Source organism: Pyrus communis, chromosome 4 (assembly GCF_963583255.1).
Source record: "Pyrus communis chromosome 4, drPyrComm1.1, whole genome shotgun sequence".
NCBI lineage: Eukaryota > Viridiplantae > Streptophyta > Magnoliopsida > Rosales > Rosaceae > Pyrus > Pyrus communis.
The window spans coordinates 15,835,760-15,848,147 of NC_084806.1; the positions used below are offsets into that span (position 1 = coordinate 15,835,760).

The window sequence follows — 12,388 nt, forward strand, 5'->3', positions numbered from 1 at the left end:
ATGAGATGTGTAAGAACTTGCAATAATATGTATTCCTGAAGGAATATGATGTTAGAACTTCTGGTTCTTACAAATTTTTCATTTTGATCTTCAGGCCAAAATGATAAGCACTCGAAACTTCTGGCTCGAGATTTTCAGGATGAATGAGAAGGGCGATCGTACCGCACCATTCTCATTGAAATAATGTAATATAGAATGGGCGATTATTCCGCACCATTCAAGTAACAGGAAAATTAAATATGCAGAGCAGCGTGGGCGATTATACCGCACCACATAAAAATTGCAGTAAAATTAAATCTGCAGTCCAAGATAGGCGATGATACCGCACCGTCTTGGATCGCAGTAAGAATAAATTTGCAGTTCAAGATGGGCGATTGTACCGCACCATCTTGGATTGCAGTAGAATTAACATAAATAAATACTGGGTTAGTAATCAATCTCTACACCAAACAAGTAATCACAGATGTATGTAACCGTTAGTTGGAGGACTAAGAGCAGGCACGGAGCAAACAATTCGTCGCGAGGGTACACGGCGCAGTTGAGGCAGAGGAAGAAGATGAACAGTAAAAACCTTAAAGGAAACTTTTTTTTTTTTTCTTTCTTTCGTTCGTTCGGCGAAGAGAGATGAGAGAATAATTATATATAGAGACTCGTGCTGATAACGTGTTATAAAAGGGTTAAAGTTTGAGAGAATAACCTTTTAATGGTAGGTGCAAGGTAGATGTAAAATGCCACACTAAAACTATAGCACATGCAGATAACAAATAAAAGGCAGATGAATAGATGATGTTACTGATATTTTTCTCTAGTTTTCTTTCTTCTTATCTTTTCTGTTACATGAAAGCATATGAAGTGCTCTATTTATAGAGCAACTTCATACAGATGCATTAACTGCATTTTGAAACCTGTAACGCGTCTTCTGACAACACAATGCAATTTCCGCTTTCGTTTTCTACAAATGGAACTGTGGGCATTCAATGCCCATGAGACTTTTCAACAAAAATAGGAATTTCCTTCTTCTCATATAAGAAAGAGGACTAGGCAAATATATCACAAGCGCAGGTTAGCAAAGAGGTATCAAAAGGAAAGGTACGTTTGATGCAGTTCCATATTAAAGTGCGCCCGCGTGGGCTGAGCGTCACCAATTTCTGTGGTGACGGCTTCCAACAAAAGCCGCAAAACCCAGTCAGTGAAGAAGATCGACCCCTCTCTCTCCCTCCCTCCCCCAAATCTATCTCAAGGTCTCCTTCTCTCTAAAGACCAAAGCCTCCACCTTTTCTGAGACCTCTCTCTCTCTCTCTCTCTCTCTATAAATATCTGTGTGTTTATGCCATTTGTGTATAAAGCTTATCTTTTGGGGTTTTGGTGCAGATTTGTGGGGGCGTTCGCAGATCTAGAGTTTTTGATTTCGCGGTTTTAGGGTTTAAGAGGTTTCAAAATATGGCCACCCCCTATGCATTTCCCGTCACAGCTGCTCAGGTTCTCTCTTTCTCTCTCTATATCCTCTCTCTCTGTTATTCTCTTGCTCTGCCGCCGCTGAGGGTGAAATCGCCGTCGTGCTTGTGGTGCTTTAGGTGGGGACGTACTTTGTGACGCAGTACTACCAAGTGCTTCAGCAGCAGCCGGACTTTGTGCACCAGTTCTACTCCGAGGCCAGCACAATGGTTCGTGCCGACGGCAATTCCAGAGCCACCGCAGTTGCAATGCAGGTATTCTTTCTACAATTTCGTCACCAAGTGCTTCTTCATAAGTTTTATGTTTAAGTTCCTCTTAAAGTTTTCAACTTTTTCTGCAAATTAACGTCAAAATATGTGCTTTATGTCTTTTGGAGTAAGTCGAGTAAGTAGTTTGATGGGTTTTTGTTATTTTAGTTACCTTTATGTACACTGCGTCGGCTAAATAAGTTCCTGAGTTTGATCCCACTAGTTGCAGATTGTGACATTTGTGTATCTAGCTTGGAGATACCTCATTTTATTGCTGTGTGAGATGCCGCATTGTTTTTTCTTTTCTTTGTTACTCCTAGTTTGAAAAAAGAAGTATGCCTATTGGGTTCATTGCTTCTAAATTCACTTGAATTTGCAGTTTTATGGGTGGCCTTTTAATTAATCATGTTGATAACCGTTTCCTTTTTACAGCTATAAAAATGTTAAAATTGAAACTAACCTGTTGATGTAATAGGCCTATACATGCATCTATCATCATTTTTCGTACTCTCGCACCCCCAGTCCATCAGACAATTATTGCTTGACATGTTCAGTCATTATTTTCTAGTTACAAGCAATTAATTGATTCCACTTGTCAGCATAGTTTATATATTTTGAGTGCTGGTATATTTGATACTCAAGTTTATTCTTTCTTTCCTTGTATGCAACAGCAAATCCATGATCTTGTTATGTCATTCAATCTGACTGCATTCGAAATCAACAAAGCAAATTCCTTGGAATCCTGGAACGGAGGTGTTCTTGTTCTGGTTGAAGGCTACCTTGAAATGAAAACTTTCACTGGGAGGAGGAAATTTGCACAAACATTTTTCCTTGCACCTCAGGAGAGAGGTTATTTTGTGCTGAACGATATATTTCACTTTGTTGATGAGGAACCGATTCATCATCATCCAGCAGTCTTATTAGCCCAAAACAATCTTGACTCCAAGCTAAGTGCTCCTGCTACAATTTCGCAGCCAGGTATTTTAATGCTTCATGATTTACGTTGATTTGAAGGATTCCTTTGTCAGTAGGCATAATAAAATCTGCTAATTTTGGAGAAAGCATGTGACTATTACTAGAAAAGTGATGTGGAGTTTGTTGATTTTATTTTTGCATTTATGTACAAGAGTTTGGTATTTGAAAACAAAGAATTTTATGTAGGACAACAAAACCAATTCTATAATTAGCAATAGAAAGTGTGCTGGTTGAATGGCAATGTTTACTTCATCTGAAACCATATTTATGCATGATTATGGCTCATCCTTCAGTGCCATTTCAAAAGAAAGTTCTTTTAAAATTCTTGGAGTTGAAAATACCTTTCTGAAAATTTTAGTAATTTATTTTGATTTGGTAGTATTATAAGTTTCATTTCAACGTATAAAAGAACCGTCTTTTTTAGTAATTAGCTGTTGGAACTGGTGATTTTGCAGTGGCTAACTATTATGTGGGTGGAGAGATTCAGACAAGAGACTTTGTCGCTCCTGCTGTCAAAGAAAATGGTCCAGTTGAAAGTTATGGCTTTGCAGAGCAACAGTTGCAGCAAGTTGTTGAAACTGAGAACTTGTTGGATGATCGTGCTGTAGAGCAATCAAATGGTGCACTTCAAAGCACGCCGAATACCATACAAGATCACCTGCATGCATCTGTTGAGGAACCTGTTGGAGAGCCTCAAAAGCAGACCTATGCTTCTATAGTATGCACCTGAATCTGTAACTAATTTTTTTTTCACATAAACACATACATACATACATATATATATATATATATATATATATATATATATGTATGTATGTATGTATGGAAGGTTCTGCTCATTATTGTGACCAATCTTGTCTGCTTGATTTTTTTGATAGTTACGCGTTGCCAAGGGGCAACCTGTGCCTTCTATAGCTCCCCAGCATTCATCTAATAAGAATGCACCAATGGCTTCAAACTGGAATCACTATCCTCAGTCCACTGCTCAGCAATCCATTTCATCATCTAATACATTTGAAAGGCCTGTAGCAGAGACAGCAGATGAGGTTGCCGCTCTAGAAGATGAAGGTGAACATCTGGGCTTATTTTAATGAGTTCTTTGAGAATTGTTGCTTACAATTTTCAGTTGTAAAAAATTGTCGTCTAGTTTAATTTTTTTCTTAGTTTCACTCTCTTGTTCAGTCTAATAAATTAACATATCGGCAGTTTAATATGGACTTCAACAGTTTTATTTAATTGATCTTTTTATTTTTTTTTGTCTTCTATGAATGCTTTTAGGTGAAATAAAGTCTGTTTATGTAAGAAACTTGCCGACTACTGTGTCCCCATCTGAAGTTGAGGAGGAATTTGTGAATTTTGGAAAACTAAAGCAGCCGCCTGAAGGAGTGGTCATTAGGAGTCGCAAGGTTCGTGCTCTTAGATTTTTGCATTCTTTTATTCCCTTAAGTTCCTCTCCAGATGTATCATTTATACCAGTTTGAAATTAGGCTTTTTAGCCAAAATGGTCCCTGAGATTGGCATAACTCCTTACTTTGGTTCCTGATATTTAAAATCGATAGAACTGTCTTTTGAGTTTGTCCACCGTCAATCATTTTGGTTAGTACGTAAAAAATATCCGTTAAATGAGGATAAAATGACAAAAATACCCTCAATTTTTGTCAAATCATTTTGCCCTGCCCCATTGTTTATTAACTTGAGGGTATTTCTGTCATTTTGGTCCTTATTTAACAGAGATTTTTCACGGAAGGACCAAAATGATTGACGGTGGACAAACTCAGGGACCACTTCTATTGATTTCAAATCTCAGGGACCAAAATGTGGAGTTATGCCAATATCAGGGACTATTTTGGCCAAAATGCCTTGAAATTAGTAAGCTAAAATATTCCATTGTTGTGCAGGATGTTGGTGTTTGCTATGCGTTTGTTGAATTTGAAGATATTACCGGTGTTCAGAATGCCGTCAAGGTCCACGCATGAAACCATTAATACAATGAGTGCTATTTGCGAAATTTGAATTTTAATTGAAGATTTTACCAAAGTTTCCTTTCAGTATCAATTGAATTTAATGTTGGAGATGGAGACAAACTTTTTAGTTACATTCCTCCCACAAGTCCGCTTCCCGAGTCTTTTATTGATTTTTTCTTTTTATTTTACATAGGCTGGTAGTGTTCAAATTGCTGGACGACAGGTATACATTGAAGAACGGAGACCAAACAGCAACATCCCGTCTCGAGTGGGAAGTATGTTTCTTATATATCTTATTAAAATTCTGTCATCTGTTCTCGCTTACTATCTGGGCGATTGCATTGAAAATACTGCAACATGTATTCCGATGATTGCCTAATCCTGTTTCTTATGGCCATGGATGTGATATAGTGACATCATTATATTGTGTGACAATTTTTTAATGACTTCATAATGGTCTCATTTCACCATCTATGGCTGCTGTATTTAATAATTGGCAATTAGCAACGTTGTTAGTGTCATCCACTTTCCTGTGCTAGTTATCTGGCGAAAGAAACTCTGATACAATTCGTTGTTAAACCCTTGTCAATTTTGACTGCTTAATGTGATACCTTTAAGAGATATTTGAGCGTTGTTTCTGATCAAATTGTTATGGCATAACAAGCTCTTACGCTCCAAGCTTCACATTAAGATATGCTCTTAATGTAATCTTATTGCTATTGAATTGTTGTCTGGACAGGAAGGGGAAGAGGAAGGGGCAGCTACCAAGCAGAGGCACCGAGGGGTCGTTTTGGTTCTCGGAGTTTTGTGAGGGGAGGTGGCTATGACGGAGGTGACCAGGACTACAGCCGACCAAGGGGAAATGGCTACTATAGGCCAAGCCCTCGACAAGACAGAGGGAACTCGGGTTATCAATCATCAAGAAGCGGACAAAATTCATCGGAGTTCACTAATTAAGATTATTCTACAGCGAGAGAAGTAAATTTTTGGGTCAGCAGGTATAACTCTAATTGGTTGCAAAAACTACTGGTATTCCTTGGTGTTGGTTTAGCTTTAGATGTATTGGGCATGTCCATCATATTTTTCTAAGTAGGAGTTGCTTGGCATTGGATTTCATAAATTTAAATAGGTTTTGCAATTTTGACCTCATATTTTCTTTGGAAAATCCTCCATGGTCTCTCTTATTGATGCAGTTAATTAAAATTCATTTGATTGATATATTTTTCTCTAATTTTGCCTATTATTTTCTTTATCAACGGGACGGGAATTCAAACTTTAACAGTACTTGGGTCCTAAGTAAGGATTCCGTTTCCTTGCCTAATGATAATAAAACGCGGTAAGGTGCCACTTGCATGCGAATAGAGTCACACAAGGCGCAGCGCCAGCCGAGACCAGTCGTTATGTGGGTGTTGATGCCTTCTCATTAGTTGTATGTAATGTTAGCTTCTGTTACACGAATTGATATATAGATTCTGAACGAAATTGAAACTTTATTCCAAAAATTACTTCGATTTTTTATTTTTATAGTTACAAAAAGCACAATTTCACCATAAAATGTTCACTTAACCGTTCTGAAAGTGAAATGCATCTACGTACAGCATTAGAACTTATTCACCAATCCAGCAATCTGTGTTAGCAATTCAGGCGTTTCCAACGCTCACCGCTCCTCCTTGTACAGGAGGCACTTGGATGTGAGCTTGCGTTACGCTGTCCTCCTCATCTTCTTCATGTTCCCAGAGGAACTTAGCGTAGGCCGCAAGAATATAGCTAAAAAGATGGAACAAAATGTTAAAAGGTCATTTAATCCGATCACGCAAGCTATATTATCTTGTATACGATTAGAGATTTACTGGCAATCAAATATTTTGAGACAAATCCAATCTAAATGGCGATCTAGAGGATCGGGTGACCGAACAAATTCAAGAACCTATTCTCTCTGCCAATTACATTACTATACATTTGCAGAAGACGTTTCTGCAAGATCATTCATTAGAATCTCTGAGATCATGTAAAAATATGTACCTATCTTCAGGATTAGCTTGAACAGCTCGCTCAAAGTACGACAGTGCCTTCTTACTGTCATGATGAAGTTCCCACACCAGTGTAGCATATTGTGCCATGATCTCACCGTCCCCAAGATCAGTTAGTATTGCCCGCAAATAGTGCTCCTCTGCTCCTTGAAGATCTCCTTTGGACTGTAACCAGTCACGATAACGTTAGACAAGTATGAAAGAGAGCAATGAGATCATGTCCAAACGATCAATCACAAAACAAAATATGAAATAAATCGATATAATAGGGAAAGCATATCTGCAGTAGCTTCATATTTTTGGTAAGTAGAGGTTGTATAAAAAAGCCGAATGATAGAGAGCAGAATGAACGTTTCTCACCTGCCACAAGAACTGAGCATAATTTCTTAGCAACAAAGCATTGTCAGGGTTCTCTTCAATCATCATCTTGTAATTCTCCTCGGGGTTGTCACTCCTTGAGTCAGCCACTGCCGTATCAGGCACACTATCGCCAGCGACATCCTGCACCTGTTCCACAGGGCATTATATCATTTACAGTAATGTAAGCATTCTCAAATGCCATCATATCTTCAACCAGAAAATAAAAGACCAATAAAGCACCTCAATCTCATCACGACATGCTTCATCATCTTCCGAGTCATCCTCTATTTCCCAAAGAAAACTAGCATATGCTGCAAGAACATTGCTGCAATCCAGAAACAAATTATTAACTTTCAGTTGTGCTAAATTGCATTCTGATCATGATGTTTTTACTTTGCATCACTTCGGTGAACTGTTCTCGAATTTGTACAAAACCCAACCAATTCGAAGTACAAATCCAGATTTTTTGGTGTGAAAATAGATTTCTGTTTTTCTTTGGAGAAAGATGTAATCAAGACTCATCTTTAAGTCCCAAGAGACAAACCGACAGCTTCCCCATAACTGTAGGGTCCCAAGACACATTCTTTGGAGGATTTTAGAGAGAAAAGGAGTACGAGTAGCATATATCCAAGCTATAAAGGATATGTATTATGGAGCAAGGACTGCCATAAGAATTCATGAAGGACAAACCGAAAGCTTCCCCATAACTGTAGGGTTACACCAAGACTCATCTTTAAGTCCTTACCTTTTTGCATTGGTAATGGATGAGTTAACGGGACATATTCAAGATGATATTCCTTGGTGTATGCTTTTTGCAAGCGATATAGTGTTGATAGATAAAACTCAGGAAGGAGTAAATGCGAAGCTTAACCTTTGGAGAGAAGTGTTGGAATCTAAAGGTCTTTGCCTAACAAAATATATGGAGTGCAAGTTCAGTGCAAACAGAAGTTCAAATGAGTTAGGGTTGAGGATTGGAGATCAAGAAATATCAAAGAGCGACTGCTTTTGCTACCTAGGATCTATCTTGCAAAAGAACAGAGAGTTGGATGGAAACCTCAAGCTCAACCATAGAATACAAGCTGGACGGATGAAGTGAAAGAGTGCATCCGGCGTTTTGTGTGACCATAGTATGCCACTGAAGCTCAAGGGAAATTTTTATAGGATGGCAATAAGGCCAACAATGCTTTATGGCACGGAATATTGGGTGGTGAAGCATCAACACATACATAAAATGGGTGTAGTAAAGATGAGAATGCTTCGTTGGATGTGTGGGCACACAAGAAAGGATAAGATTACGAATGAGGATATTCGAGATAAAGTAGGAGTAGCTGAAATTGAAGGAGAAAATCGGTTATGGTGGTTTGGACATGTGAAACAAAGGCCTATTGACGCTCCGGTTAGAAGATGCGATTACGGGACAGAGGTTTAGGCCCGAAGGGGTAGAGGAAGAAATAGGAAGACTTTGGAAAAAACTCTAAGAAAAGACTTAAAGTGCTTGGATCTAATGGAAGACGTGGCATAGAACCAAGCGCAATGGTGTTCTAGGATTCATACAGCCAACGTTGTTGTTGTAATCAAGAAAACGATACCTGTCGTGAGGACTAGCTTGAGCTGCACGTTCAAAGTAACTCAAGGCTTTATCTTGGTCATGACGGAGTTGCCAAACCAGCTCAGCATACTGACATAAAGCCTCACCATCTGAAGGATTCGCTAGTGTAGCACGAAAATAGAACTCTTCAGCTCCATCAAAATCTCCCTTAGCCTGCCATGAAAGGGTTCAGCAAATTGCACAAGAATTAGAAATCAAGCTTTGTTCTGTAAACATTAACAAAGGCTTAGACGTTGCCTGCGACAACCAGAATCTTACACAGATTTGAACACACATATTTAGATATTGACACTGTAATTGGAAAAAGACCCAAAATTTGTTGGGATTGCTTTGATCAGTGGATCAGAAACATAACATCTGTATATAGCACAATCGAGAATGGAAAATTGATTGGATATGTCTCTCAGTTCTACCATTTCTTAATTCTAAATAAAGCCCTAATCACAAATTTAAGCACAACCAAGAAGGGGCAAAGAAAGAAGAAAATAATAACAAAAAGAAGACATCTTTGAACAAAGAAATCTAAATCTTTACCTCTAAAGCTTGACCATACTTCCTAAGGAACAAAGGGTGGCAGGGATATTCATCAACCATCCGCTTATAATACTCTTCCGGGTTGCCGTTCTCATCGACATTTTCCATAGATAAATCATTATCCCAAGCATCACAACCAAAACCAGCACCACCAACCCCAAGCCCTGTTGCAAGGTACATGGGAGGACTGACAGGTGTTCTTACTTCTTCGTCAACACGCAAAGTCCGGATCGCCTTCAAACCTTCCACTTCCTCTTCACCCTTCTCTTCAATCAATCGCATCTTCTTCTCAAAGCTGAAGCCTCCAAGCCCTGTCACGTCTATGCTATCTCCTATTGTAATACACCTCTCCAGTGGTTCTTGTTTTGAATCTTGCCTCCGAATCATTTCATCATGAAACTCACTTGCCTTGTTAAATATATTAAAAGAAGGAGCTGTTTCCAGCATTGCGTTGTGATCATGTGTATATGAAGACTTTAATGGTGCAACTGAATTCCTAAACTCTTCCATGTCACAAAAACTATAGACTAGCCGTCCTTCTAAGTTTCCGTCAGACAGAACTCGCCGAATGCCTTCCAAGCTTAAACTTTCAGATTCTTGATTAAATTCTGGGAACCCAGAAGCAGAATGCGAGTTTGGAGAAGAAGAGTTGCATGAAAAAGATGTTTCAGTGACTGGGGTTGATGAGCTTCTGAGGTGCATTTCAACAAGCTTTATAAAACTAGTATTCTTTTACTTGTTTGAGGTTACAATTTCTGTGCCTCTGACCTGTAAATTGAAACAAATATTGAAATTAATCAGAGCCATTCATTTAAGTACCAGATCATGTTCAGTTGCCTTTGCTAATAACCAAGGGAACATGTAGTCTTTTCTTTATTCGGGCAACACTCTAATTAACTAATCTAAAAGCCGGGGAGAAGGATTCGATCGTGAGTGCACGAGAGAGTACACTGCTCTAACCAAAGAAAGAAATCGTATCATATGCAAGTGAAATTGTGACTCCCCATTTGTTTATGCAGTACTGTATAATTTGTATACCGTCATTTCTTATTCATCCAAAGAAAGAAAGAAGAAGATGTGATTTCAGGTATAAAGAAAGCAACAACATATCAGTTTGGTCCCAATCCCAAAATCAAGGGAAATGATTTTCGCATGTTTCTCCTTGTGCACACCCTTGTTTAAAAATGTCTCTTGGTTCTTGTGTATTTATTCGATTCAAAAACCATAACTTAACACGAGTCTGCACCATGAAAATCACATCCCTAATACCAAAACCCAACACGCAACAAGATGCACGTGATTCCATGAATACAGATTGTAAAATTGGATGTCTCCAAACGAATCGAAAACATGAAATTCACCACAAATTTGGGGAAGCTTGTGAACAAATCCCCCTACCCTCATCTTTTCTGATAAATTTATTTCTGGGTTACGGGGCTTGAGTTCTAATCAAGTCATTGAATCAAATAATAGTCGTTTAAACCAATTTATTCATCCACTATATCTTGTATTTAATAAGTAGTTTCAAAGGCATACCTGTCTCTGTATCTCCCTTCAATTTTGCTGTCTGCAAGCTTCCTTGATGAAATGAGAGGGTGAGGGTGATCGGGGTGGGGTTTAAGTACCCATTGCAGTCGCAGATATTTTTTTCCCTTCTTTTATTTTTTATTTTATGGTAAAACAAGTTGAATTTGTCATTCAAGGATGTGGACATGTGAGAGAAACGTAAGCTGCGCCGTAAACTAGTATTTCACTGTGAGCTTTTGTTTATTGGTTTGGAAGGATATATTTTTCAATGTGTCTAAAACACAGTACGACACATCATGTGTTATATAAATGATGAGATTTTTGTGTTAAAAAAATTGATAACATACAATATAAAATTTTCCAACAATTATAACAACCCATGATACACTACTTTTGTTACCAGTAAAAAAAAAAAATTCTTTGCTCAAAAAGACAGCAAGCTGTGCCACGTGTACTTCCACAGTTTCCTGCCACAGGTATGGTGTCTCTAAATTGATGTCTCTTATGTGTCCCTTTTCTATTATTTTGATATCTGTCCTGAATTTTAACCTCAAATTTAACCGCGTTAATCTTTCAAGAATGAATTTAAAAAAAAAGTAAAAATTGATAATTAAAAAAACAACACATTCTCGATGGTCATTCACCGCCGGCAAAGCCTCATTTACTCTTCCCTCTCTTTCCGATGAACCCACCCACTGATTATTAATTTTACTTCTTGGGTTTCCTTTCCCCTCTTTTGTGGGTTCACTTTCCCTTTCATATGTAACCTGTAAACTTTAATAAAACCTAGGGTTAACGTTACAAGGTTTTGGCGACATGCACACGTGGTATTTTTTAAGAACCGGTGTTAGTAATAGTTCAGGATTTTACCTGAAGAAGCCGTTACACAGATTGAAGCATCTTACTTTGATCTTCTACTCAATGGAAACCTTATGTTCTCTTCTAGTAATGGATCTAGATTTTATCTCAGAAAATGGAACCAACTTTCCTTGAGCAGGGACCAAGTATATATAGACATCTATAGACATCTCATCATAATTGCCTCCTCCCATTAAGGATGGCAGTTTGATAACTGCAAGCATTACGATTGTCTTTCGATCATGGGGTGTTTCTCTACTTCATCACGCAATCCTTATGGTCCTACATTATAGGAGATTCAATTAACCAAGTCATTAACTCCTAACTGAACTCTAGTGTCTGATATGGATAATTAACCTTAACTATAATTAGTAAAATCCAAATAAGTTCCACCATTCTCACACTTTGGATTATACTAATTATATATGTATAATTATCACATCCCTTCAATAGAGTTCAATTCCTTAGTGATCACATGAGTTAATACATAGTCAAATTGTCTCCTTACACATTAGTCATGATCAGCTTGTAAAATCGAACTCCAGAAAATCTTGCATAACATCTTAGTGCAAGCACTCTGAAATTACAATTTTCTTTACTTATCACACATGATGAAATATTCACATTCTGAAGAATGAGAGCTCTTCCTCATGCTCCCACTTAATCACCCTCATTCATTCTTAGTCTTGGCATTCAATTGCTTCCTTGATATTTATAGTGTATATTTGTATATACATATAAATTATAAGCAAAATCCCATAAACCATAATCAGCAAACTTAATCAATGCAGTAAACATATGTTCACATCAGTTCATACATGAGAAGGC

General features: G+C 38.0%; 2 protein-coding genes across 3 annotated transcripts; one reads left to right on the forward strand and one right to left on the reverse strand.

Moving 5' to 3' along the window:
- Nucleotides 1-1,077: 1,077 nt before the first annotated feature.
- On the forward strand, nt 1,078-6,160 carry LOC137731621 (nuclear transport factor 2-like). Of its 2 annotated transcripts, XM_068470781.1 has the most exons (11): nt 1,078-1,241; nt 1,372-1,479; nt 1,575-1,709; nt 2,375-2,681; nt 3,134-3,396; nt 3,557-3,746; nt 3,957-4,084; nt 4,577-4,642; nt 4,836-4,917; nt 5,382-5,640; nt 5,925-6,160. In XM_068470781.1, exons 2-10 carry the CDS (start codon nt 1,441-1,443, stop codon nt 5,597-5,599), a joined length of 1,428 nt encoding a protein of 475 aa, XP_068326882.1. In that variant the 5' UTR covers nt 1,078-1,241; nt 1,372-1,440; the 3' UTR covers nt 5,600-5,640; nt 5,925-6,160. The 2 variants fall into 2 exon arrangements, with proteins under 2 accessions (XP_068326882.1, XP_068326881.1); XM_068470780.1 differs by lacking the exon at nt 5,925-6,160 and having other exon boundaries at nt 5,382-5,860.
- Nucleotides 6,109-10,796, reverse strand: LOC137731622 (uncharacterized). The gene is made up of 7 exons (XM_068470782.1): nt 10,712-10,796; nt 9,176-9,943; nt 8,622-8,794; nt 7,273-7,357; nt 7,033-7,179; nt 6,665-6,837; nt 6,109-6,409 (listed from the first exon to the last, which is right to left on the reverse strand). Exons 2-7 carry the CDS (start codon nt 9,875-9,877, stop codon nt 6,283-6,285), a joined length of 1,407 nt encoding a protein of 468 aa, XP_068326883.1. The 5' UTR covers nt 9,878-9,943; nt 10,712-10,796; the 3' UTR covers nt 6,109-6,282.
- Between the last annotated feature and the right edge of the window lie 1,592 nt (nt 10,797-12,388).